Source organism: Setaria viridis, chromosome 5, assembly GCF_005286985.2.
Source record: "Setaria viridis chromosome 5, Setaria_viridis_v4.0, whole genome shotgun sequence".
Taxonomy (NCBI): domain Eukaryota; kingdom Viridiplantae; phylum Streptophyta; class Magnoliopsida; order Poales; family Poaceae; genus Setaria; species Setaria viridis.
Window position 1 is genome coordinate 41,254,113 of NC_048267.2, and position 27,863 is coordinate 41,281,975.

At 46.9% G+C, this 27,863-nt stretch overlaps 3 protein-coding genes across 3 annotated transcripts; 2 read left to right on the forward strand and 1 right to left on the reverse strand.

The window, feature by feature from the left end:
• Window positions 1-6,971: 6,971 nt before the first annotated feature.
• LOC117857135 (transcription initiation factor TFIID subunit 12) lies at window positions 6,972-12,192 on the reverse strand. The gene is made up of 8 exons (XM_034739637.2): window positions 11,646-12,192; window positions 10,800-10,961; window positions 9,915-10,388; window positions 9,170-9,244; window positions 8,440-8,518; window positions 8,274-8,338; window positions 8,121-8,156; window positions 6,972-7,584 (listed from the first exon to the last, which is right to left on the reverse strand). The coding sequence occupies exons 1-8, from the start codon at window positions 12,150-12,152 to the stop codon at window positions 7,483-7,485; spliced, it is 1,500 nt and encodes a 499-aa protein (XP_034595528.1). The 5' UTR covers window positions 12,153-12,192; the 3' UTR covers window positions 6,972-7,482.
• A 65-nt stretch (window positions 12,193-12,257) lies between these two features.
• On the forward strand, window positions 12,258-15,806 carry LOC117857136 (uncharacterized). The gene is made up of 5 exons (XM_034739638.2): window positions 12,258-12,585; window positions 12,686-12,792; window positions 13,642-14,143; window positions 14,768-14,883; window positions 15,358-15,806. Exons 1-5 carry the CDS (start codon window positions 12,325-12,327, stop codon window positions 15,560-15,562), a joined length of 1,191 nt encoding a protein of 396 aa, XP_034595529.1. The 5' UTR covers window positions 12,258-12,324; the 3' UTR covers window positions 15,563-15,806.
• Window positions 15,807-19,805: 3,999 nt separating this feature from the next.
• LOC117854554 (sialyltransferase-like protein 1) lies at window positions 19,806-21,599 on the forward strand. Its single transcript, XM_034736779.2, has one exon. It carries the CDS (start codon window positions 20,094-20,096, stop codon window positions 21,276-21,278), a length of 1,185 nt encoding a protein of 394 aa, XP_034592670.1. The 5' UTR covers window positions 19,806-20,093; the 3' UTR covers window positions 21,279-21,599.
• The last annotated feature ends 6,264 nt before the right edge of the window (window positions 21,600-27,863 follow it).

Genomic DNA, 27,863 nt, shown 5'->3' on the forward strand with positions numbered 1-27,863 from the left:
CCGTACATCCACGGTTACACCTGTTGGTTCACCGGCATGCCCCCAGTCAAAATCCATTTATTTTGCCGTCGTGTATACGTCTCGTATCCCGTCCCGACATTTTTCGTGTGATATTTTTCACCGGTCACGCTCTCTCATGTGATATTTTTCGTGCACCTGTCCCGACATTTCGCGAGCGGCAAGCACGTTCAGCTGTTGGAAGTTGGAACCGGTTGAGACATGGCTATCGACTCTCGGGACCAAAATGGCCAGATGTTGGAACCGGATGCAACTATAACGTTGGCGGAGAAATCAAAACGTGCTTCATGACTGGTTCTACGTCTGCACGACAGTCACCAGCCCTCCGCCGCGACAGGGTGCCCGCCGGCAGTCCAAACTCTCACGTAAGCGTCCACTATCCTGTGGTATCTACTCCTACTAGCTTGATGCTATCTGAATTCCTGATAAGCATATGACATAGGAGGCTCGAGTCAGTGACAGAATCGATTCGTTCTCCATCGATCACCAGGCTGATGATTCGCAGCCGCCGCCGCCGATCTGGGCCGACAACCGAAGGCGGTCCGGAGCCACTGAGCCGCCTCCCTTTCCGAGCACTGCCACTCGCCGGCTCTGGCAATCCTCTCGCAAGGTCCTCCGTCCGCCCGAGCCCCGAGCCCCCGCCACCAATGGGTAAAAACCCCAACCCAACGCTCCCGCCGCAACGCGCCGAGCTGACCGAGACCGACCGGGCGGGCACGGGGCGCGCGAGGGATCGGAGACCAGGTCGAGTCAATGCGCTAGGCGACGACAGAGGGTTGCCGTCGCGCGAGGTGCCCTGCTGTGCAGGGTACGGAACCGAGGTCGAGTCTGGCTGATGGCTACGGTGCCGGCGCCGCAATGTGAGCTCGTATAGGCACGGCGATTCGGCCAGATACGCCACTCGTAAGTCCCGTTTGGCAGGGTTTCTCAAAGTGCTTCTCCACTAGTTTTTGGTGAAGTCCTACCAAAGGGTCAATTTCAAAACAGCTTCACCACCAAAGCTGGGGAGAAGCCGCAAAATGACTTACACTAGAGAGGAGAAGCCGAGAAAAGTGGCTTCACCGGCTTCTCTTCTCTCTCCAAGCATTAAGTGATCATAAAATTACATATATTACCATTAAGAAGCCGTTTTACCAAACGTTTTGCAAAACGGCTTCAGCTTCACTAAAAAAGCCACTCCACCAAAAAAACCCGAAGTCGAAGCTGTTTTACGAGAAGCCGAAACTCTACCAAACAGGACCCTACAGGCTGCTAGGTCGAGTAGCCACACCGCGACATGGGTGCGCGCCGCGGGCGTGGCACGCCGAGACGCCGAAATGGCCAAAAACTGGCCGCTAGGGGCCTTGCCGGACGAGAAAAGCGGCGGCACGTGGTAGAAAATAAACTAGCTAGTGATCAATTCATATAGGCACAATGAAAGATGTCGTGGTAGCCTTCACTTGAGCGGTGGCCGGAGACGAAGAGCGGAGGGCTGCACACGTGTGAGCTGTGAAGAGCTCGCGCGCGCGCCGGTCGGATTGCAAACACGTGATGGAAAGAGCCGAAGAGGCGGACGAGACACGAGACGACAGAAGCTACGATCCAGATGCGTATAACTCGACGACACTCGACAGTCTGAAAGAGGCCCACTGCAGCCACTGTATCCAGATAGCTGTAGCCCGTAGATTAGTCAGCGCAACGGGCCGGAGCCGAAGAACAATACACACGTCGACGTCGGCACGTTGCCACTCGCGCGCGGCGGGAGGGACCAGTGGACAGGCAGACACGCGCCATGATTGTGTCTCACACGCGCCATCTAGAATCTGGACTCCTCTTCCGTCTCTCGCGACGTCGCTGTCCCCGGCTTCCGTCTCTGGCGCCGCGGAGCTATCTAGCATGCGGCCGGAATGATCGAGCGTCCTTGTCCAGCTTGCGCGTTGTCTTCCTGCCTCGCGCCCGATCTTTCCATGCGGCGAATGATTCCGGCCGGGTCCCTTTCGTGGCGAGGCCTACGCCATTAGTGACCCCAACAACCGGCCTTATTACTGTCGTGCTCTTCAGCGAGATGTGAGAGCCGCGCTTAGATCCGCAGAATCCGTGCCACATCAGTTAGCGTCGTGAGCTCATGATTACCTCTCCTGATTGTTTTCTTTGTTGATTTGAAGTAACACTTGACAGTTGCCTGGATTTTATCTGCTGGTTAGGTTTCTTTCTAATCCTTGTTGATCTGATGTCAGTATCGGCGTAAGCAAAATAATGCAAGCCTGAGCTAAGAAAGAGCTTTCTATCACAGTTCGAGAACCAAGTTACGTAGCTTCGGCTCGTTCTTACCCTCAGCTACAGGCAGAGGGCCGGAAAATGGAAAAGGACGACTTCTGGGTGACGTCCGCTTCCGGCGGCGATTCCGTTGATCCCCTTCCTCTCCGACGGCCGGTTCAGCATCGGGGAGAGAGATGGATCGTGGAATCATCGTGCGGATGTATATAGGCTAGGTTGCTCGCCGTTATGGGTTAGCGGCGAAGTTAGGGTTTGCTTACTAGCAGTCCTCGATGTAGATAGGTTGGTCGGGAGTGGCGGATGGTGGGAGCCACTTCATCGGCAAATAAGGTTCTTCTTTGGAGGCGCCGACGTTGGCTGGATCTGCTCTGGCGGGTCCGACCTAATGCGCGTGCTCCTTTCTTTGGCTGTGACATGATCTGTTTCTCCCTTGCAGTGAAGAAAAAAAAAGAACAAAAGAGCGACATGTCCTCATCGATGGCCGTGGATTGCTTTTTCAGCCGGCAGCTCGTTGCCCACCGGCGGCAGATTTCTTCTGCTTCTACTCCTTTTGGTGGGACTACTGATGGGTGGTTATCAAGATTGATGTGCCATGGATGCTTCAAGGTGTGGGCTGCTGCAGCGTTTCCAATGTCATGGAGTCCCTTAGCACCACGGAAGGCGGACTTGGCCGGCCTCCGGTGCTTCACTGGAATCGCCGGTGTCGAAGACGATGAAGGAGGCATCGCGGGGTGTGTGTTTTTATTTGATGTACCGGAGTGTTTCCTGGAAAAAACGCAGGGTTGTACTGTACGCTCTTTTAATACAGTCCCCCTTTCGAAAAAAAAGAAAGAGCTTTCTATCGTACGGTCCTTGGAGGATCAGAAAACTAATTCTCTACGTCAGAAAACTGCTTCTTTACGTGTAGTCTTTTCTGCATGCTGTGAAACTCTGCTTCCGTTTTTAAAGAAACTCCGTTCATAATCTGATCGAACATCCAAAACCAAAACAGTTGCTGTTTTGTAGCCGCCGTGTTAGTTCATGGCCGGTCCTGAACTGTGCAGTGGATGAGTGACTCTTTTCAGTATCATGACACGACAATTATTCCAGCATACTACCCTGAAAGATAGTACCACTTTGAAAATAACAGGACGCCTGCTTATTATAACTGGCATATATACAGTATAAGCAAGGACAAAATCACGTCATAGTTTAATCAGCAACCAGCAGGCGTGACACTAGAAGACAAACGCTGCAGTAAAGCAGGTATGGAATCGAGCACGGAGAGAACGAAAGGGAAAAGAGCGCCATGACGGGCGCATTAGTAGCAGAGCAAGAAAAGAGCGGCCGATGGCGACCCAATGGACGGAGGTTGGAAATCTAATCGATGGGAGACGTTCGCCAAGGGTGATGACTTCATGCCCTCGAGGCAAACGGATTGGGGGGGGGGGGGGGGGGGGGGGGGGGGGGGGGGGGGCGCAAAACTGCCGTGCATTCCGCCACATGGTAGGGTCCTTGTCACTGTGTTAGTTGGCTGGGGGCTACCCAGGAAGCAGTGAGTTCCCGTTTGAGCAGTGAGTTCCCGTTTGGATCTTAAGGATTATGAAAATCCGGACAATAAACAGTGATTATAAGAATTCGGATTCTAAATAGTAATAATTTAGTTTGTTTGGATTCTAAGATCATGATCTGGATAGAGGTTGGTTGAAAAGCTGAACTACCCATAATGCTCCTAGTTTGGATAGAGAATAAGATTGAAATAGGGGTATAATTGTCATTACCCAACCTATAATCTTAGGAGATAGTAGGATTATTAGAATCTAAATGGGTAGATTCTTATAATCTATATAGAATCCAATTTGTTTGGGTCCATGAGTGATTATTTTTAGCCAGATTATATAATTTCCGGGGATTCAAACGGGTCTGAGGTACGTGGTGCCGGTGGTGGGTGGGTGAGACACTGAGACCCCTAGCGGCGAGCAGCGTAGGACAAGTGCGCAACTATTCCCGCGTCGCCCGGTTTCATTGCTGAAAAGCGCCGCCGAGCCGTTTCCGTACCCGGCACAGCGCCCCGGCATGAAGCTCGATAAAGAAATGGCAGCTGCAGTATCTGCCGGGTCGATCCGCCTCGTGACCCGTGAGACCGGAACACACCCTTCTGGCGCCATGCGCGACACTGTTCCTGCACATGAGCTCACCGCGCGCGTGTTCCTCTCGTCTTGACATGGCGCATGGGCGCGCACGGAGAGCAGGAGAGGAGGAGCTAGTAGCCGTGAATCCGTGATTGAAGGACGCGGCGGAGACGACACGAACCCACCACCAATCATCACAGAAACAGGGGGCGGGCTCGTCATTCATCAACCGCCTTGTTTTCCATGGCAGTTGAGCGCAGCGCCGGCCGGTTTTGTCCGGTACTAACCGCCGGTTTGAGAACGGGTCACTCTGGTGTGCAATGGAATTGGTAGCTAATGAAATTGCCCACAGGCGTCCCACGAATGGCCCGCTCGATTAGGATCCGGCGACCAGGCCACAAGGACTGGACGGCGACGTGCATGTTGGGATCGCCGGCCGGCCACGTGCCGGCGCCCGGCGGCAGGCAGGGTGCCCGGGGCGAGCCTGCTGGATGCCTGGATTCCCCGCATCGTGTGGCTGACAGTACAGACGATCCGCCTAAAGACCCGCTTATTATGCGCAATCAAAGCGGGCTGGGGCCATCTGCAAATGCTTTTTTTCTCACCTCTTAATGAAGCTGTTCATCGTGTTGCCACTGCGAGGGACACGGGCAGGCAAAAGATTTGGAAAAAGCACCTGCGAGTTGGTTCTCAACTTGATTGCCAAACGCCCAAGTGCGCCTTGAAAATTTACACAGTGCCTGACCAGTGATCACTAGTAGCGGAAAAGAAGTTGCAAAACCACGGCCGGGCTCGTGGATTACCTGTGGAAAGGGAGCAAAGGCTATTGCAAATTGCATGCGAATGCAGTTAACCTAGCTTCTAAAGCGAGATCAATTTGCGTACGGAACACACGACACTTTCGGGCAGACTCTGAGGTAGCTATCTAGGTCCTACAATTTTGCGTCACGGGCTCACGGTCGATGCTGCGTATACAACAGACAATGGGGGTCAGGCGATCAGGAAGCATCAGCACGTCCTATGTTCCATGTTCGGTGTAGGATATGACCCTGTCGATTCAAAATTCTGCCAACAGCATGTCACATGATTCCTTGCTAAGACATCTATGGTGGGGTCTCTAAAGTTTCATGAGGTGCCGTCCGATAGACAAGACGATACTGCTGATTGCGGTGATTGAAGGGAATCGCCATCGGACATCTGACACGAATCCGCAGGAGCGTTGGTCCGATTCGACCGTTCGTGTGTCCAGCCGACCGAGCTGAGAACAGTCTCGTAACCGATCCCCTCTCCTTCCAATCTCTGAAGGCGACACGGCCCCTGACCCCTGTCGCGCCCCTGTGAATGCGATTCCATGATCGAACGATGCTCCGACAGACGACGGCTGAGCTACGAGTAACCATCTCCCTATTTCTTCTTCTTCTTCTTCGCTGCCGAAAGGAGAAGCTACGCAGCACGGCAGCAGCTAGTCCAGGGAGCAGGGACCATCGCACGGACCACCGTCCACTCGACAACAACGGCAGGAAGCAAGGGTAACGAGCGAGGGGGCGCGCACTACCACACGTGGAGCCGCGGCGCTTTTGCACCGCCTGACCGCGGTGTCTCGCTACGACGCTACCCTGGCCGGATGATTCTAATCGTGAGGCGCCGGGACGGGGACACCACACACCAGTAGCAACCACCCCACGCAGTACGGCCGTGAGAGGCGCGTTGCACCGGAACGGGGGCCTCCTCTCCCAGGCGTGGGCGCGGTGGGAATAAGAAGCCTCCTGCAGGCTGCGGCTCCAGTTGCGGCCTTGCTCGCGCTGTGTGGGCGCCGGGTGGCGGGTGCGGTGGCCTCGCTCTGGCAGTCTGGCTGGCCCGTGTTGGTGAGAGGTTATGGATGGCTCGGTGTGTACCGCGGAACAGTCCAATTCTCGCGACCGTCGCGGGGCCGCAAGGAGCTGGACGGGCCGGAGCCGGCGGGGACGACCTCGAGGAGGGTTTGAGTTGCTGCCTGCCGAGGTTTCGCTGAGACGTCCATTGTTCAGCGCCGCAGGTTGGTGTTGCTGCGCCCGCGCCACGTACTCCCAGAACGAAATGACTGGCGCTCTGCCACTAACTCAAAAGCTACAATGAGGATGGTCGCTCGAGAGCGTCAGGCCGAGTATCACCACTTCATGTCTGTATCAGTGAAATGTCACTTGCTAGTGGGCTGTGTGACCCAGCTGCTCCAGTTATTTATTGGGTGTGCCTATAGTCTATGCCGGTGACTTTGGGATCACAGAAATGTCAGGATCACAAAATAAGAGATTTACCAGTTCTTGGCCCATGGATGGGAGCAATCGGCTCACCTTGCGAAACAGGAACTGTCTCAGGTAACGATGACGATAGATTCGATTGGTTGCTGTATTGACAGACAGAAGCAAGCAGTGTACGCCCCTGAACGCTGCTCCTTCAGGTACTTCTGCCAAACAAAAAACACAGAAATTCCTAACCGATATGGGCATGAGATCCTTGACGAATATAAAAAATTCATAATTTCTCAACACGAAAACTGTATTGGACGGCGGGCATTGACAGCTAACCAAAATTTTGAGGCTCTGGAAGTACCATACAATGCTTGTATTAAGGGGTGTTTGGTGCTCTAGTCTAATTAGAAGTATTAAATATAGACTAATTAGAAGTATTAAATATAGACTAATTACAAAACCAATTGCACAGATGAAGGCTAATTTGCGAGACGAATCTATTAAGCCTAATTAGTCCGTAATTTGACAATGTGATGCTACAGTAATGTGCTAATCATGAATTCATTAAACTAATAAGTTCATCTCGCAGGTCAGCCTCCATCCATATAATTAGTTTTATAATTAACTCATATTTAGTTCTCCTAATTAACCTTCGAAGATTCGACGTGACACGAAGTAGCTTAAATCCGAACACCCGCTCACACTAACGAGGAACACCCGCTCACACTAACGAGGCACCCGCGATAAATCATCTGTACATGTAACCATTGCAACACATCTACTACAGTAGCAATACTGCCACCAACGGTTCATAGTACAACAGACGCACTGTCCAAACACGAAAGGTTTGCAGGGCTTGCAGACATCTTTCATGGGGAAGCAGGGGCAGGTGGTTTCGGAGTCTGATTTTTCTGGTTCGTTGCAGCTTGGGCGGCAGAGTTTTTTGTGTCAGTCGCCATTGACTTCTTGATCTGATGATTTACAAGAAGGAAAAGAGTAATACATCAGCACAAAATGGAAACAAAGCGACCAACGCAAAGTATAGCAGATTCAACAGTCAGATGAATGTTCAGGCACAAGGGTTATTTTTTAAACAACATTCGATAGGGTTGGAATTGCAAGCGAGATAACAATAGTAGATTTATTGATGGCTGTAGGGTACAAGCACATATATACAGGCACAGAGAAGACCTAAGTAGGTTTATAGAAGTATCACCACCGTAGGATGTCCCTGTGCCTATCCTCATCTACTGGTGCGCACGGCCAAGGGCCAAGTGCAGCACCGGGCCTAAGGCCCAGGCGAATAAGCCTGCTATGCTATTATATTAACCTCTCTAACAGGAATTTTGCCAATCCAATAGTTATAATTGACTGTTTCCAATAACAACAATAATTTCTAGAATATGATCCTAAGTTTCAACATAAGATGGAAGATGTGTGGCTACATGCGCCCAATCATGGATGAAATTAGATGGATAGTTGCTGAAAACTTAAAAAAGGTGGGTACCAGAGCAAGCCTCTCCCTGTGAATATCATTTATGTGCTGCAAATCATCAAGTTAAAGGAGGTTAGTACAAGATGAACAAAGAAGAAAATAACTACAGGAAGAAATTTGAAAGCAAAGCACTAAGGAGAAATAACTATGTACAATATGAACTACCTGTTTCTTGTATAGTTTGATTTCATCCCCGCTGAAGCCTGGCAAGGTGATATTCCAGCTTCTCTCTGCAATGGAGAACACTAAGCTATAACAGAACAGCATTTTAAAGGTTGCCTAAAAGGGTAGCATCACATATAGTCTACAAGATAAAACAAAATGGAATCACCTGCATGGAGGAGTACATCTTTTGCTTCTAGGGTGTTTGACTTCCTATGCTTTGCTAAAGAACAAGCAAATGTAGCGACCTGCTTAAAACAATCATCAGCATACGAAACTTAAAGTAGCACCGGAAAGGGACCCAAGTTATAATTGACATCATGGCATGCAGATATAATGATACACGATTAAAACTTTCAGCATTTTTCATCTGCCAATCATCTAATGGTACGATCTCCTATCTACAATAACAATACTTATGAGCAAGAGAACAAAAACATTGAAAGCAAAATGAAGATTAAGGAGCCTTAAGCCCTGGAATGACTGAGGAGTTTTGGCATTTCAAGGAAAACTACACAGAGATATTTAGTCACTAAAAGATAAAACAAAACAAAGTTGATAATACCAAGGAAGCTGGGCATCAAAATAAATATGAATACATAGGCCAAGAAAGACAAATATCTGGAAATCAATGCAAGCACCCTTAGGATGCTGAATGCATAAGATAACAGAATTTAGAAAAATGTGAGTGAGCACTTATAGTTTCAACCAAAAATAGATGTACCCCCAACTTGCTTGAGATTGAAAGGCTTTGTTGGTTTCTTCATCTTGTTGAAAATATAATACACTTCCAAAAGAAATCTTTGTTTATTATTCTTCTTGTTTAAAAGAAAATACATTTCCAAAAGTAAGCTTTGTTTAGGGAAAAAATTCCTAAAGCAGAGCATTGAATAACTTACAGACTCAACAAAATCTTCTGCGATGTCCATAAGAACATCTTCAACTTCAGGATCCAGCTTTTCGTTAGGATCAATCTGTCAAGTATTGAATGGTGTAAAATCAACCCAACAAATGTCTATTGTTCACTATTCGCAACATTAACTACTATTTACTAACCACTGTACTTCCACATATGTTCAAGTATCATTGAGGCAAAAATTTAGTGCAGGTCATCAGAAGCACACGAATATAATGTGAATTATGAAGTGAAATCACAGCCAGTTACGGTAAAATGAATTCTACTTTGTCCTATAAGATGATGAAGCAGGATATGCTGCGATAAAGTATCCTTTAAGTTTGCTCCTGTAACCATATAAATTTGAATTGTCATCTCCACATTACCAAAGAAACATGCCTGTTGGCTCTACTTATGAGTTTTATAGAAGGATAATTGAACTACCAAAGTGTTGGCTGCCATAACTTCCACAACAGAGCTAGCAAAAGATGGACTTTCAAGATGAATTGAGGAAAACCAGAGAGACCTAGTGGACCCTGTTACATAATTGCCATGACTTCCACAGGCACTGTACAGACCTAGCAAAACATGGATTTGCAAAGTAAATTGAGAGAAACCAAAGAGACCCACTGGACCTTACTACATGAACCTAGGTGCAAATGATCACATGGTTGAGATTAAAGAGAAAAGAAGAGGAAAAATGCAGGACCATGTCCTTTTCAAACAACATTGAAGAAAAAGAAACATACCTGTGCAACTAATTCATGTATGCTTCTCTTGTTGAGTAGTCGAGTGCCAGTTTCACTACCATCTGCATCAGTTGCAGCTGTATCCGCAGATTGCAAAACAGTAGCTTTTGCTATAGCAGGCGAATCAGGCTTCTGTGCCATTGTCACTGGAGTACGAGCAGCTTGCTGCTGAGAATGCTGTTGCTGATTTTTGGGTGTTGTATTCTGTTGAGTTTGTTGCGAGGAACTTTGCTGCTGTTGCTTTTGCTGCTGCTGCTGCAAAAGCTGATTGTGTGGTAGTTGCTGCTGCTGTGCTGAAATTATGTTCTGTTGATGTGGAGTCACAGGTGAAGATTGTTGTGGTCTTGGTTGTGGAACTTGTGGCCTTTGTTGCGGCCTAAATGTTGATGAATTTTGTGGAGTTTGCTGTAAAGCAGGGGAAGGAGAAGGAGAACTCACAGACATCGGCCTCATTAAAGCATGGGAGGGGGTTCTCTGCAGGAAAATAGTTTTATCAAGCAGAGATTGTGACATGAATTGGGATGAATAATGAGAGCATTCCCTTGTACATTGGATGACAGAATAGAACTTAACCAAAAGGAACTAAGGTGCTAGTACCACTTAGCTGATACAATTAGACGAAAAACAATTGCAACAAACCAGAGTCAGGTGACACATTTGTAGATTGATAACTGATAAATCCAAATTTGAAGTGAACTTCAATGGCATCCCATGACAAATAAATTGAATATGCAATTTATGCCTACATTAACTTGGATACTGAAAAATGTAACTTTTATGACTAGAATTTAGATATGTGATGGTGTATCTCATATAACTTTAACAGAATGATGAATTACCTAGAAGTACATTATCCATTGCTTTTAAACTGGAAAGGTTTCTTACTTGTGATCCGGGCATTTGGCTTCCAGATGGAATTGGAGTTGTTGATGATGGAAGGCCAGGTCTTGGCTGCTGCGGACCAGATATTATTCCTGGTCGCATCTGGGATGTGCTAAGGGATCCAACCATCCCAATATTTTGAATTCCAGGGGAAGGCTGCCTAAACTGGAGGTCATCAATAATAAGAAATCTTCAGTAAAGTCAAAAGCACAGGCAAAGGATGCAATCTACTGACAATGGAAAAGCACCAGATATTGCAGGCAGGACAAATTATAACGCAAGCAGGACAAATTATAACGCTTTTACATGGCTTAACTAACTATGGTACAAAATAATCTTCCAAACACTGAACACATGCAGTGATAGCCATTCTATACAGAAATGCGTACTGAATTAGACAATTCCATGTGTTGATGGAAGGACGCAACAACACGAGTGAACACAGCAGGTGGGTCAGGAAATAAGCGATTGAGTGTTCTCACTCCTATACCCCACATTATGAATCGAGTTCGATAGTTTCAGGAGTGGCAAGTGACAAGAAATAAGCACCCGTCTGTAGGACAAACATTGCAAAAGACATGTACCATTCCATAATTTGAAGCTTAACTCCGAGGGAATGCTTGATAAGCTGTAAACTGCAAACTTCAGTTCCAATATTTTCTCATAACTAGCTTTGCAGCACTAAGCAACTCTTATCTAATCCCCACAAGTCATGGGTACTAGTGAGAGGAAACCACCGAAGCTAATAGCCTAACACTTACTAGCCATGGTTTTCCTAGAGCGAAACTACATTTCAACAATCTGTGCATAAACAGTAGCATAAGAATGAAATCGACTGGGAATGCAAACCTGTGAAGATGGCGGTGGGGGCTGGTCTGGGCCGCGATGCATCGATCCAAACTGGTGGGCAAGGGAAGGCGGCGGCACGAACCCGGTGTAACCAGCGGGCGTCTGTGCGGGACGCGGCGCAGGCACCCCAATAACAACCCCTCCCCTTGGCACAGCGGGTGCCGAGGAAGAAGAGGACGGAACGGAAGCCGAGGAGGAGGCAGCAGCTGTGGCAGCAGAGGAGGCCGAGGACATCGTGATGGGCGAGGCCAGGTGGGTGTAAGGAGGCCTCATTCGCGGCCGCGCAGCAGCGGGGCTGGGGCCAGGGGCCTCTAGGGTTTGAGCGGGGTTTGCTGCGGTACCTGGGTTCGGGGTAGGGGTGGTGATGGTGGAGTCGGAAGAGGGTGCTGCAGAGGCGGCGGAAGTCGGTGGGGTAGGTGGTGGCGCCGGAGAGGGAGCAGAAGCTGAGGTCGAGGAGGGCGGCGCCGCCGCCGCGGCCTCCGGTTGCGAGGGCGGAGGCGCGTCCATTGCTGTTCGGTGAATTGCCTGGCCGTACGAGGGCGGAGAGCTGTCCTTGTATACGTGTGTCAATAAGGATACAGAAATACGGATAAGTACGAGGATCTATTTGCAAAATTTATTTGCTGAAGAAGAACCGCGGGCCGCGGCCGCCTGTCTCCAGAGTTCAGACAGAACATCGATGGGCAAAAGCGGGAAGAAGCCCAGGGAATCGCACCGGCAGGGCCGCGGCCGCCGCGCGTCGCACTTCGACGACGACTTGCCTTCATCAGCCTACGACGCCTTACCGCCCCACCATAATGACTCCACTGACGACGACGACGACACCAACGAAGCAACAGCGGAGGACGAACGAGAGGAAAATGGGGAAGCTGGCGAGCAGGACCAGTGGCCAGCAGGGTCCATGCCCTCCAAGTTTCACCTGTACCAGCTCTCCGTGCAGGTAAATCGGTTAGCTTCGGGCATTACTTGGATCCGTGAAAGCCTCTAAGCTCATAACTTGTTCGACTATATGCCAATGCGTGCAATGTGTTTGTGTTTAGTCTCCAAAGGGGGACATCAGCTACCTGCAAAAGTTCTTCCTGATGTACGTTGGCGGGCGCGTCCCTCTCCACCTGCAGGAGGATTTCTGTGGCACGGCCCTCCTCAGGTGAAAGCACTAATCATGATAGCCTTTGTATAAACGTCCTTTCTGTCGTTTTCACAAACGCCTTGTGTGCTACGTGCTCTGTTTTACAGTCTCTTTAACAAGCAACAGTGTCCGGATATTTGCATTCTTGTGCACAAGTTTTTATAAGCTATCACACTAGGTCCTGTTCGGATTGAAGGAAAACCAAAGGAAAAGTACAGTTTTCAATTCCTATGAAAAGTTTTGCAAATTTGCTGTTTGGATCAAAGGATTTAGCATTTCCGTTCACTAGGAAAGGGTTTGTCTCCTTCACGTCTCATAGGAAAAAAGCATCCAGTGAAAGCTAAAGGAAAGAATCTTTGGCTCTATTGCTGTTTCCAGTAACAAATGATTGCTCCAATGAACAAAGTCCTAGTACTAGGTTTTCCTTTGATCCAAACATCATGCTTCTTTATTTCCTACATTTTAAAATTCTGTAGTTTTTCGTTTTTACTCCATTCTATTTTTTTCCTTTTCCGTGTTTTCGATCCTGTGTTCCAGACAGGCCCTAACTGTCAGAGGATTTTTTTTGGGGTCAAATGTGCTCCAGAGTACCATCTTATCTATCAATACAAGCTGGTCAGATTTCCTGTCGTCAGTTTAAAAAATGTGCTCAAGAGTAGAGAGAGATGGTTTCTTCAGCAGTTTTTTAGTACACCCAGGAGGGAGGCCAATAAGCTGCTAGATAATTGCATATTTAAACTGCAATGCACACCAGGTCTCAGAGACTGCACGCTCGTCATGTGGTAGTCAACACCAGGTCTCAGAAATGGGTTAGGTTTAGTGTGGAATACATGTATTTCTCTTGATTTGTGGTTGTTCTCTTGGCAGTACCGAGTGGATCCGTACTGATGCAAGAAGGACAGCAATCGGCTTAGATTTGGACCTTGAGTCACTTGAGTGGTGCCTTGAAAACAACCTAAGCAAGATAGGAGCTGATGGCTATTCAAGGATGTTGCTTTTCCATGGAAATGTTCTACAACCCAAGGAAGCCCGTCTTGTCAAGCAAAAGTTCAGTGATCTTGTGCAAGGCCTTGATGTAAGCAGCGAGAATGGCTCTTCAGGAAGTAACAGTTGCGAGCAGCCAGGTCTTGCTAATTCGAAGTGCTTAGCCAATTCAACCATGTCAGAGGCAGCTTTGCCTGGAAGGGATATTATCTGTGCATTCAACTACAGCTGCTGTTGCCTGCATAGTCGAAAGGACTTGGTTTTGTATTTCAGGCATGCATTCAGCTCTCTCTCGAAAAGAGGTGGCATATTTGTAATGGATGTATATGGTGGCACATCATCTGAACGCAAGCTACGTCTCCAACGGAAATTCCCCAGCTTCACGGTGAGCGATGTTCAGTTAATGGTTAACACTGAATAGCAATTAACAAAGCATGAAGATCCAATTCTTTTGAATTAATCTGAAACAAAACAAGAGGCTAAGATCAGCGTATATTTATATTTTGCTATGGGTTGGATATTCATTTGATAAAGATCAGTGTTTGTAAGAATTTACAACATGCCAACGGATATATTGGTGGAACTACCAGTAATATGCAACAAAGAAAAATGTTCCGGTGTAATATATTCCTATTTGAGCAAAATGACTTTCTATCGACGTGCCCAGTCATTTTTCTGCAGCTGTATGTTATGTTTCATTCGATTCTACATGGACATGTGGTTAGCTAAATTTAAGACATTTAAAATTTGCAGTTCATAAAGAGTTACCGTTTATGGGCTGAATTTGATATATTTGTTGGGACCAAGCTTTCTTTCTTTAATATTTTCAGTTGTTTTGAAGCTTGGATAATTGGTAATACATAAAGGTTATATTATCTCCATTACGCTTTGAGAATTATCATCCATCAAGCTTGCGAATCATATGATCTGTGCCCTTGCACTATGCAAGTCGACATAAATTGCAGTTTTGAGAATTTTTCTCCCCTTTTTGTACAACCTTTGCATACAGTATTTCTGGGATCAAGAAGAGTTTGATATCATAAGTCGCCAAACAAGGATCAGTCTCCACTTTCAAGCTGGAAAGAAGCAAATGCTGCGGCATGCTTTCACATACCATTGGCGCCTGTAAGTTGCTTATACATTACTTGGCAACACTTCACTTCAGAATTGTTGCTTATTACTCCCTTTCCCTTGGTGAAATGTTACGGAGGCTTCAAGTGTGTAACTCTTTCAAGTACTTCACTAATTCACTAATATTGAAACTCTAGGTGACAGTTTAACAGCATTTTATCCATGCCATGAGGTTGGCCTGTAGCGTCTACCTGTAATTTCTCTTGCCAACCATTTGCTTAGTTGTTTCTGTGACAGTAAGCTTTCTTCCTAGGCCATATCTTTGTACCTTTTCATAAAGAAGAATGTGACCTTTGGGGCTTTTTTCAATTATCGTCAACAGTACACTTCTGAAAGTACCATCAAAGCTTCACACCATGTTACCTTTATCTCTGTACATTATGCACAGCAATCGCAAGATAGTTACTAATTTTCTTTAAGTAGTAGAACACTGCAGTCAGATTTGCAATTCTTGTTGCTCTTTGGCAGATGGTCGATACCAGAGATCAAGGACTGCTTGGAGGAAGCAGGATTCAAGTCCATCCACGTTTGGATCAGGGAGATGCCAAACACCCAGTCAAATGGAAACGCCAAGGAATACAATGCCAACCGAGATGTGAAGTACGAAGAATCGCAGCGTTTCAATCAAGGAGACGCTTGGAACGCCTACGTCGTTGGCGTTGCAAACATCTAGCTGGCGCATGGCGCATACGCGAATGTGATGGAACCTGGTGGCTCTTAGTTTTCCCTTTCAATTAATGTTGTCTGAACGCTCACGCTTTTATCATGACTTTTGCCTCGCATTGCTGCAAAGGTATGCAGAGTGTACTACTATCACATAAATTCTGCACTCGATCTTGAACATTGCTTGGGTTACGGTTTTTATTTTCATTTCAGAATGAATTGTTATCACATATCAAAAGGTAACGTCCCTTTAATCCTATTTGCCAGACGACTCTATATATCCTACGTATACAATCCACACAATGCTTTGATAAACACTTTTCATGGCAGCTCTTTTAGAGTTTTAGGCCTGCTTGATGGTCCAATCGGATTTGAGATATTGATCGTCCAATCGGCGATCAGCTATGCACCTTTCTGCCAGATGGAGCTGTCCGCTATAAACCTTTCAGCCTAATTGGGTCAGGTCTAATAAGCGAAGTGGATATCGTCCACTCCTTCACTTCTTTCTCCTTTTCGCTGGCATTGCTGCGGAAAAAGCAGCTCTTCTTAGGACCTGCGGAAAAAGCAGCTCTTCTTAGGACCTGTTTGGATGTCCTTGCTAAAGTTTAGCAACTAAAATTTGCTAAAGTTTAGCAACTAAAATTTGCTAAAGTTTAGTTGCTAAACTTTAGCAAAAACTGTTTGGATACCCTTGCTAAACAACATTTAATGAGCTGTAAAAAGATCTATCTACCCTTATTAATGGTACCCTTCCTTTACTCTCTCTCTCCTCCCTCCTCCCTCCTCCCTCCTGCTCTCCTCCCTCCTCTCTCTCCTCCCTCCTCCCTCCTCCCTCCTGCTGGACGACTCGCTGCGGCGCCCCTAGCAGTAGCAGTGTGCCAGCCGCCGGTCCCTGGCGACCGCCGCTACAGCCCAACGCCGAGCGCCCCCGCCGTCCTTCTCCACTCGCGCTCCTGGCCCTCGCACGACCCGCCGCTCGTGGCCCTCACCGCCGCTTGCTTCGAGCTCGCCTGGCGCGCCGACGCGCCGAACCGCGACGCGCTCGTCCGGGGATTGCGGCGGCGGGGATGGTGGATCCGGCAGTGACGGAGATGGATCCGGTGGCGGAGCCCGGACCATCGTGCCATCGGCGATGGGGATGGATTCGAGAAGAACGGCGGCGGGGAAAGCGGATGGCGCAAGGGGGGGTGCGGCAGATTGGGTAGGAGCCGGTGACGGGGATGGCCTAGAGGAGCCAGTGGCGGCGGATGCGTTTCAGTGGCATCCACGGCAAGCCAGTCGCCCCGCCGACATGCGCGCCGGCGGCACCGGTGGACCCGCGCTAGGCCTCCGCCATGGCCGGGCGAGGGGCTGCATGGGGGCTGGCGGCCGAGCCGGCGCGTGCCCAGCGCCGCGGCAGGTCCTCTCCCCCCGCGCCCTCGCCTGCCGACTGTCGCCGCCCGCATCTGCACGCACCGGTGCCCTTTGCCTCCGCCCGGCCGATGCGCCCGCCCCCGCCTCCCTCGACCGCTTCGCTCCTGCCTCCCCCTCGTACCAGCGGCAGGGATGGCCTGGAGGAGTCGACGGCGGCGATGCGTAGAGCGGTGGCGGCGGATGCGTGCGGAGGTGGCTGGGGATGGGGCTGCGTCTGGTGCGGGTGCGGATGGGGATGGGGGAGAGAGAAGGTGCGCAGGAGGGGGAGACAAGCAATAAATGAGGGGTATAAGTTGTTCAGCCCACTTTTTAGCAAATTTTAGCAACCAAAAAATTTGCTAAAGTGCTAAACTTTAGCAACTTTTAGCAAGGGTGTTTGGCAGTTTAGCAGCTAAAAGATGCTAAATTTTAGCTGCTAAAGTTTAGTAGGGTTATCAAACTTCATTTTTGCCTGTATAAGCGTTTCCGGGTCCGTTCCAGACGTGGCAGACCCTTCGCAGCCATTATTATTTATTCCAGATCCGCGCACGCAAGTTTGGTTAAGACCATCGATCTAAAAAATGGCTTACAATTTTACATGGATGGCAAGTAGTAAAAGGCGGTGGATTAAAATTCATGTCACATCAAATATTCGGAAGCTAGTTAGGAGGACTAAACATAAGTTAATTATAAAACTAATTACATAGATGGAGGCTAATTCCTAAGGTGAATCTATTAAGCCTAAATAATTCATCATTAGTACATGTTTACTGTAGCACTGCATTGTCAAATTATGAACTAATTAGGCTTAATAGATTTGTCTCGCAAATTAGCCTCCATGTGCAATTAATTTTATAATCAATTTATATTTAATACTCCTAATTAGTATCTAAATGTTTTATGTGACAGAAATTTAGAAATTTTAGGAAGTCGTAACGATCCTAACGTGGATTAGCATTTTAGACACCCTACAAGCAATTATCACTTTATCAGGTAGCTGGACTGCTACTTTGGAATAGGACCAGTGCAGCGCAGGCCGGTAAATTTGCGTGCCCATCACTCTTTTCTCTCCTCAAAGGCCATGTTTAGTTACTCCCAACTTCCAACTTTGACACTATGCAAAAAGAAGATTCCCCATCACATCAAACTTGCGGTACATGCATGGAGTACTAAATGTAGATGAAATTAAAAACTAATTGCACAGTTTTGTTGTACTTTGCGAGACGAATCTTTTGAGCCTAATTAGTCAATATTTGGACAATAATTCACAAATACAAACGAAACGCTACAGTGTGCTACAGTGCTGTAACAGTAATTTGGCACCTCCCAAATTCCCCAACTAAACACGGCCAAAGTGTTGAAAGATTCTTCTCACACTGTGGACGCCCTTGAGGAGACTGGAGATTCCTAGTGCCTGCCATGGTGGACTCCGACTAGAATAGAGACGTGTGGATGGGTACTTCACCCGATAAGGATAGACGACGGGGAAACACACGGCAAAGATCCATCGCTAGTAACACAAACAGGAAAAATAACTAACTTGATCAGCGGCAAATGCAAGAAGAGACCACACAGTTGGGGTCTCCTCAGTTCTCGTGCTCTCCCATGCGACGAGAAAAGATGATTTAGACCCGTTCGTTTTAGCTTATAAGTCGACTGAAAAGTTGAAACAGCTAATTTATTATAAGAGAAAAATATTATTTGGTGACCGATAAGCTAGCTGAATAAATGAAACGAACGGAAGCTTCACAAGCGGCCAGAAGGCTGAGGCCTGAGGGCGACGTGAACCAGATATGGGTTCTAGTGGTAGTGGAGAGGGCTGGACCAGGACAACTGGGGGCGGCAAGATCAGGGCGAGAACCTTCCGAGGCAGAACAGTTCGCGTCGCGCGACGTCTCCGGCCAATGTCCGTGAGCGCCAATTTCAAAGGACCCACTACCGTCCACAATACTACCAAATCGTTTTCGACGAATCCGAATTCTTCGCTGAAAAGAAAAAAAGAAGAAGCAAAGCATGCATCTTCATCTTAAACTTTCGAATAATGCACGGCTCACTTTGCACGCCTGATGTAGCAAACTCCTGCAGCATGTTACATGTGTGCCCAAAAATACAAAGTGCCCGAACAATCGAACATGTAGGTTCAGGAAGATTCACACAGTTGCTATCCAACTTACCACACTAAAATTTAGCAAGTAGTAAGAAAATCGTGGTCTAATAGAATTACTATCGGCTTTTTCATCCCATCCAATTTTGCTAAATTTTTTCTCACACTTGCCAAACTTTAAACCTTTGACAAGTCAATTTGCCTTGCCAAAGTGTGTGTTCAACGCGAAGTAATTGTCAGAATAGAGAGTGCAAAAGTGAGAGGTTGGAGAGTGCACAATGGAGATGCTGTTACAGTGCGAAAGTGAGAGGTTGTTGGAGTGGATGGAGAGTGTATATCTTTTAGAGAGGAATCTGACTGTTGGGATTTGGAAAGTGGGAAATAAATAATCTGTTGGAAGGAGAAATTCAATATGGAGAGGAATGTTTTTACCAATTTGGATTCAGAAAAAATTGGACAACCTGGAGGTACTCTCCAGTATCAACAAGAGGTCCGTGCAATCATCGAAAACGGCATGCGGCGTGGCGTGGGGCGCACTTTCTTTCCGGCTTTCAGCCAGTTCTTGCTCGACCTCGGCACCTCGCCGCCTGCCGAGTATCGAGCCGCGAGCCCGGCAAACGGCAACTGGTCGAGGATGGGGAAGACCACGCGACGGGTCCACCTGTCACGTCGTGCAGGACAGGTTGGCGGGCCCCACGCACGGTGGCCGCCTGCCACCCACGTAAAAATGATTACGGCCTCCGATGCACGAACCGGAGCAGGGCACATTGGATCCCCCATTCGCCGAACCCCAAGTCCAACCACCCAGGAATAGCGCACTCCTATACTGCCCTCGCGAGCCCGTTTGCACGGCGACCGATAAAAAAACTCGCCGCCCCACGCGGGCGCACCCGCTCGGACAGAGCTCGGCTCGCACGGACCCGGCGGGACCCCACTCCCCCTCCTCTTCTCGACTTCTCACTCCCAGATGCGCGTGTGGCGTGCCCCCATGCGGCGGCTCCGACACGGTTAGCCCCCGGCTGGGGCTGCGTCCGCGGCGGCGGCGATGAAGCGGCCGCTGCGGCGCTCCTTCGCGGTGCTCGTCTTCGTCGTGCTGGTCGGCGCGGCCTCGTTCTCCGCGGCGCTCCTTCGCGGCGTGGTGCCCGCGCCCGCGCGGGAACCGCCCCTCGACCCGGCGCGCCTCAACGCCACGCTGCTCCGCCTCGCCGCCGTCGATCCCTCGGAGGCCCCGCTGCGGCGGGACGTGGACGAGCTCCTCGAGGGCCGCCTGCCGGCCTCCGCGGCGCGCGCACGCGCGTCGTGGCGCCGCGACCGGCTCATCCACCCGCTCCACCTCCACCACCACCGCTTCCCGATGCCCCGCCGCGGCCGCTACCCGGACGAGGATCACGACACCCTGCTCCACCCGCTCCCGCGCCACGAGCAGCAGCTCCACATCGACCCCGCCCTCCGCCGCGCGCTCCGCTCCTGGCACCGCCTCCGCCGCTACGACCCCGCCGTCCTCGGCAGCCTCCCCTCCCTGCTCTCCCTCCCCGGCCGCATCCCCTCATGCGCCGTCGTCGGCAACAGCGGCATCCTCCTTCGTGCCAACCACGGCGCTCTCATCGACTCCCACGACGCCGTGTTCCGCCTCAACAACGCCCGCATCGCAGGTTACGCCGCGCACGTCGGCAGCAAGACCAACTTCTCCTTCATCAACAGCAACATCCTTCACCTCTGCGCGCGACGACCCGGCTGCTTCTGCCACCCCTACGGCCACGGCGTCCCCATCCTGCTCTACATCTGCCAGGCCGCCCATTTCCTCGATGTCGCCGCCTGCAACGCCACCTCATCCTCCCGCCACGGCTCCCCCATCTCCGTCACCGACGCCCGCCTCGACGTCCTCTGCGCCCGCATCGTCAAGTACTACTCCCTCCGCCGATTCGTCGCGGAGACCGGCCGCGCGGCCGAGGAGTGGGATCGCGCGCACGACGCCGCCATGTTCCATTACTCGTCCGGGATGCAGGCCATCATGGTCGCGGTGGGAGTTTGCGACAGAGTCAGCGTGTTCGGCTTTGGGAAATCTTCCGACGCGAAGCACCATTACCACAGCAACCAGAAGGCGGAGCTGGATCTCCACGACTACGAGGCGGAGTACGCCTTCTACCACGACCTCGCCGAGCACCCGCAGGTAGTCCCCTTCCTAAAGGATGCTGGGTTCACCGTCCCGCCCGTCGTCTTCTACCATTAGGCCAGCTTCGTGGAGTGCGCGCCATAAACTCGACGTTATGTGGCTCGGGTGTTTTTTGTTCTGGGTTTGGATTAGGAAGTACCATGTAAAAGTTGTTGTGTGGGGTTAACCTTATGTGATTAGATGAAATAGGCAAATTGAGATAGCCAAATTTTCGTGTGCTGTTGGAGTTGGAAGGTGTATATTGGGATTTAGGCTACTCCATTGGTATAGAAGGATTGCTTGGGTTTTTTCTGGCTTCAGCACGACAGTAGGCAGGGTCTGGAATTGTAACCTTAGACTGATATTTCAATTTTATTAAGAAACAAAATGTATATCTTATATACAGCGTACCATCATTTTGCTACTATCTTTTTCCATTTTGTTACAACTTATTTTGTAGTGTCTCTGTTTTTGGCCAAGGTACCTCAATTTAGGAACCCATGGCATTTTATTTTCATGAACTTGTTGTACAAACTCTTTTGCAGTCAAACTGTTCGCTGTCCCTTGTATCGTGATGCCAAGATTGTTGAGGTATATAATCTCTTTTTGCTTAGTCCTTTTCTTCTATCATTGAAGTTTGCAGCATGATGCTACTAGCAGATTGGAATGCAGATAATTGTGTACATAATGGATACTTATGTGCAAAATGTACCTATATGACTATATCCTGAACGGTTGTGAGTTGAAGTGTTTTTGTTTTGCCACAAAATACAATTGGCCCACCATGGCCTGACAACAATATTCTCCATGTTTCTTTGAAGTGAATCCAACCATGTTCAGTGGTTCTGCGAGAACTCCAGTTGCTTGGTCTGTACATCAGTTGTCATGATTAAGTTCATTGCAGCCACTTCTTGGCTTTTATTTAATCCAATCGTGCAATGTGTTTAAGAAGCATTTGATGATATGGTCCACCATGTTACATATCTTCTGCAATATTGTACAACGCTGCCTTCTACCTTCGTTTATTACTTTATCTGAAGTTAAAAGGACACCACCATAATCGCGTGTACTAGATCTTCTCTTAAACCTGTTAATTTTTTCTAGCTTTGTTTCACTTAAGGTATTTCTCATCTTTTGAGTACCCTGCTGTATGCATATTTCTTGCAACCTGAGTGATTTACTGATATCACCTAAGAATAATTGCTGTGGACAAATTCAATTATGCAGTTTATTGCTCTCTGCTATCTCTATAGTAGAAAGGAAGATTCCCCGTATAACACTGCGATCCAAATCTGTTGTTTGATATCAGCAAGCATTGCCACTTTTATACAGAATACCCAGAGGAAGGCCATGTCCCTGTAACAGTATAACTGATTCTCAGAGTTTGTTGTCATCCACCCAGGTATTCGATTGATTATTTAATTTTACACCGGACTTGCTATCAGATTCTGTATAGGATTTCCAGGCCAGTCATGGTATGTCCCTGAAACCTGACCATACCAAATGTCTCAAGTTCTCAACCCTGAGTCTATATATCACATACCACATTTTTGTTTATCTACACTAGTCATAGAGTACGAATTTCTGCCATCTGAACACGATTCTACATTAGATTTGCAACTTATATATGTGATGTCTCGTCTTGATTTACATACACCAGTAATCCAATTTTGTGGAGTAATGTGCTCCTCTTTCCTCATTTGAGTTTTATGCTATGCCTTCTGAGTTTATGGTGCTTCTGGAGTAGTATTAAAGTGTTTGTCTGCAGGGTTTTGCGAGCAATCTCTGGTTATCACCACTAAGCTGTGAGCAAGGACTAATACTACTGGCTGTTTATAAAAACTCTCTGGTTATCACCACTAAGCTGTGAGCAAGGACTAATACTACTGGCTGTTTATAAAAACTACTCAATCATTAGCCATTTACCTGAAAGCTTCTGGTCACTTGGTGGTAAGGTACCACCCTCCACCACCAGTTGAAGGTTCTCTTCTCCTAATAAAGCGATTTGACAGCCTAATCATGTTTATAATTCACTGATGCTTCCACCAGTTCTTGCCTGTTTTTGTTGAGCTTGTGGTGTTTTGTTTTTAGCCTTTAGTTTTCTTTCCATTTGATTCCATATCTGTGGTCCGCCTCCATTTTCAGATCAGTATATTGGATACGCACTTCCAAAAAGTTCTGCTGAATTCTGATGCAGTCATATTCTGTGGGTAGGATCTGCTAGATGACACACGGATACACCAGGTGAAGATGGGCCCGATCTGTTCTTAAAGGATTGATAGGCCCGACCTGTTTTTCAAGGATGAATGGGCCGGGCCTGGTTTCGTTGATCCACCAAAAGACGGGCCTAGTCTCTCGGACCCATGAATGAGAGAAGCCCGAATTAGACGATTTTCCATTTTCCACACCTCCTCCTTGCACTTGATGATAATGATAGGCCCAGGCTAACAACATAAGAAGCCAGACATGCATTTAACAAGAGTAAGCCGTGAGCATGCATGGAAACCAGTTTATTTCACAGTCCTGACTCCTGACACCCGAGTAAACCAACTTATATCCCAAAACCACTATAATACCATTATCTGAAAAGCCCTTATATATTTCTCGAGAGAGACTAAGTCTCAATTTTCTTTGTGGTTGTTGGTGGTTTTTTTTTTTGGGCCAGTTGGTCTTTCATTTGACCCGAGACTTGTGGTATTTACCACTGATCACTCCAGAACCCACGATGGAGTTCAGTCTCGGGCACATGCTTTTACCGAGTTACCATTGACGGCTGGGCGCACCACATTGCTATACCTTAGATAGTGCATATTTTCAATCTGCTCACCCGGCACAATTTGATAATATTAGTAAATGGTGGGAGATGGCGGCTCAATCCGTACCAAACTATAAAAGACAACACTTCAATGGATTATCATTTGCACCATGTGAAATATTTGGAATGAACTAAATCGAAGAATTTTCGAGCAAAAGTTCTTAACAGCTGAAAGTAGCAACTCACATTAAAGAAATTCTATAGGAGTATAGAAGAGCTTTTTGGGTAATCATGTAAGTAGTGTAACTATAATCATGGTGTAAGAGGGGGGGGGGTGAATGGGATGTGGACTTCTCATTTGGTTTGTGAGAGCCTTTATGGGAGAGAGAGAGGGAGAGAGAGATGAGGTATCTTTGATTTGATCTTTCTGCTATCTTAACTTTGTTTGTGCCTAAGAGTGCCTTGTAACTGCATATGGTGGAGTAATCCAAGAATCACTTTTTTGCTCAATTGATTCTCCATCTCAAGATCTGAGTTTTATCTTTTTCAGGATTTTTGGGGATTTTTTGTTCTTCGCGTGTTGCTGCAAAATCCGAGATTTGTTGGAGGCTTTGGTTGCTAGGACCCTTGTGAGAAACTTTGAAGTGTTTCCCTCTTCCAATCCCTCTCGGATTTGGCTCGATTAGGTTTTTCCTAAAACTCATCTCTTGTGTTCTTGGCCAAGTATATGAAATTCATGGTGAAATCTTGATCTTTTTGTAGAGATCTTTTGGACAAAAATTCACCGTGTATATGTGAAGCTACAACTATAGTTTTGTTCGCTTTGGATCCCGTTTGACTCATTTTTCAGGTTTGAGTTCATGGAGTTTTCTTGAGCTCTTTGTGCCCCTCTCCAAATCCTTTGAATCTGGTGACCAATTCTTGGGCTTTTTGAAGTGAGCCTTTAGGAATAGCCTTGGTATGTTGTTGTGAGCCTACGATTCAAATTTCGTGATTTTTGGAGGTCGTTTGATTGAGTTTCGGATTTTTCCAACTTCTTCACGCAGGCTGTTTTTGGAGTTGCGGAAAATTCCGGAGGTTTTTACGGATTCTCCGGAGAATTTTCCAGAACCTCCGTAGATCGGATTCTCCGGAGAGTTTTGCAAAGTTTTCGTACTTTTTTTGTTGGTTTTTGAATCTGTTCTTTCAATATTTGTTTGAGTTCATTCTTGCTTCCGTTAGTCTCTAAATTAGTTTGTAGCACCATTCCTAGGTCCATTAGCTCTTGCATAGCTAAGAGGATTTGATATTGCTAGAAGAGAGGTTTGTGGATTGGTTTGGGATTCAAGCTGAGGTTCTTTGAAGAAATTTGAATTGGCTCCCATTAACCCCACCTCTGATCACCCAGCCCAATTCTTCAATTGGTAGCAGAGCTTGGTTTAGGATCACACAACCTTAATCGATTTTGTGATCCACGGGGTGACAAGGTAAATGGTGTTTTTGCTTGCAGATTTGATTTTTGAGATTCGAGCTTATTTTTGGCTAATCCTAACCGATGCTTTGAGATATGACATCAAACTTTTCTTCTTATGTTTCATTATCCTTAGATAGTCGATGCTATCATAAACGGTAAACGGTAAACAGTCAGTCACTCTTTGTTTCGCGTTTAGACGGCGTTTAGACGGTCTAAACGATTTTGTATATTTCCAACAAAAAACACATATTTTGCATGTAAAAATCCAAGTATTCTAACAATCAATATTTATATACATTCCTGATTCCTCACACCACATTCATATGAGACATGAAAACTGAGACAAGCCTAATAATTCATAATTGATACACAAATAAATAGATAATAGTTCTTACATAAGTGCATTGATTCTCCACCTTTCACATCACCAGTCAATCACTTAGTCCACAGTTTACAACAAAAGCATACAATTCTCAGTTTCACAAATGAGATGACAAGTCAAATGAAAATGACACAACACATGATCAAATTCAACAGTTCATAAGTAAAAGCATTGAAGAGATCTGCGAGACATGCATGACTAATTGACTAGTCATCATCATCAACATCTCTCATTTGGAAATCATCATCATCAACATCTCTCATTTGGGCCAGCCTTGCACTCCTACGAAGATTCGCACATTCTTCAACCCCATAAGTCTCTTCAATCAATTTCCATGTGAGCCCACATACAAGCTCAGCATCCTCTTCATCTCCTCCTTCAATAAACCATTCTTGAGCATGATTTGCTTCAGTAGACAGAAGAGGATTCATTTTCTGGTTCTTCTTAGCTTTCATTTTTTTCCCATTTATCTTGTTATTGTACTGAAAAAAATAAGTTGGTTGAGACGCTCACATGTCGGCTTGTTTCTTTTTTTTATGAATCTACAAAGAGTCATATAAAAAATTAAGTTTAGTCTACAATTTTACCAACCTGAAATGACAAGTTATATAAAACATAATTAGAGAGAAGGGATAAGTTGGGAGGATTACATCTTCAAATCTCTAGTTCCTTCCACAACTTGAAGAACTTGAAGTTAAGGATAAAATCCTCATCGCCATCCTTTGCAAAGTCAGAACCTGTGTTCCATAACTGCCCCACCAATTTGCTGCAATGGAGGACTACATGAGCAGTAGATAGATGCTATGTACAGAACAAAGACAGTGTACAGAACATGACATACATATATCTCAATTTATTTACCAATTTGCAATCTCTAAAATAATGTAAAGCTAGAAAAATGAATTACTTGAGCTAAAATCATATTTCTTGCAGCTAGCCTTTGCTACAGGTTTTCCAAAGTGTTCTTGTTTATCTCTGAACTTGTGGAGTTCCTCATTGAGCACTTTTCTTTGCTTGTCATAGTCACCATGGTAAAAGATCTCAACAGCAGTGATGAATCCTTCCATGACCTGCTCACTTGTGAAGATGGAATCATCATTGTAGCTATAGTAAGGATTCAACAAATACGCGGCCAAGTGCAATGGACTGTCCAGCTTATCCTTCATGTTGTTATCAATGATCTCTATGACATTGTTGTAGAAAGCTAGATTAACTGGCTTCTCAATGTTCCGAAAGCCCACTTTGAGTTGTTCCTTTTCCTTTACAATTTCTTCATACAGAAAGGCCATGGATGGCTTTATATCACTATCAAGGATGCGAAGTACCTTGACCAATGGATCAAACACCCTTAAACAAAGTGCAACCCCATTCCAAAAGTTAGGTATTATCATTGCAGATGTGGCTAGAACTCCTTTGCTATTCTTCTTGATGTGGCTTAAACATAAGAATTTGTCTCATTCATCACACTGAGTCATTGCCCTTAGTTGCTCTCTCTTCACATACAAGCTCTGCAAAGTGAGGACATTGGAAGCAAATCTAGTAACATCAAGTCTCACAATATCTCTCTTCTTTGTGTGTTTCCTCATGAAAGACAAGGTTCTATGATGTGAATAGATGAAGATGGTCTATGACTTAGCTTGATCAATGAAGCCTTTCAACTTCTTGATCTTCCCCATTCCTTCAAGCATCAAGTTTAGGATGTGAGTTGCACATGATGTCCAAAATATACTTGGCCGCTTCACAAATAGCAAGTTCTTTGCTGCCATGTTGTTTGATGCATTGTCTATGACCACTTGCACAATATTTTCAGCACCCACTCATTCAATACAACCATCCACATACTCAAAGATCAGTTGTCCAGTGTGTGACTCTTCAGAGAATTCCTTTGATTCAAGAAAATTTGAGCCAATGCTGTAGTGTAAACAGAGGTTCATGATGCTTCTCCTCTTCTGGTCAGTTCACGTATCTGTCATGATGGAACAACCATTCTTAACCCATTCCTCTTCATGCAATTTCAGCATCTTCTTTGTATCATCCACTTCTTCAAACAACATTGTCTCACGCAACTGATGC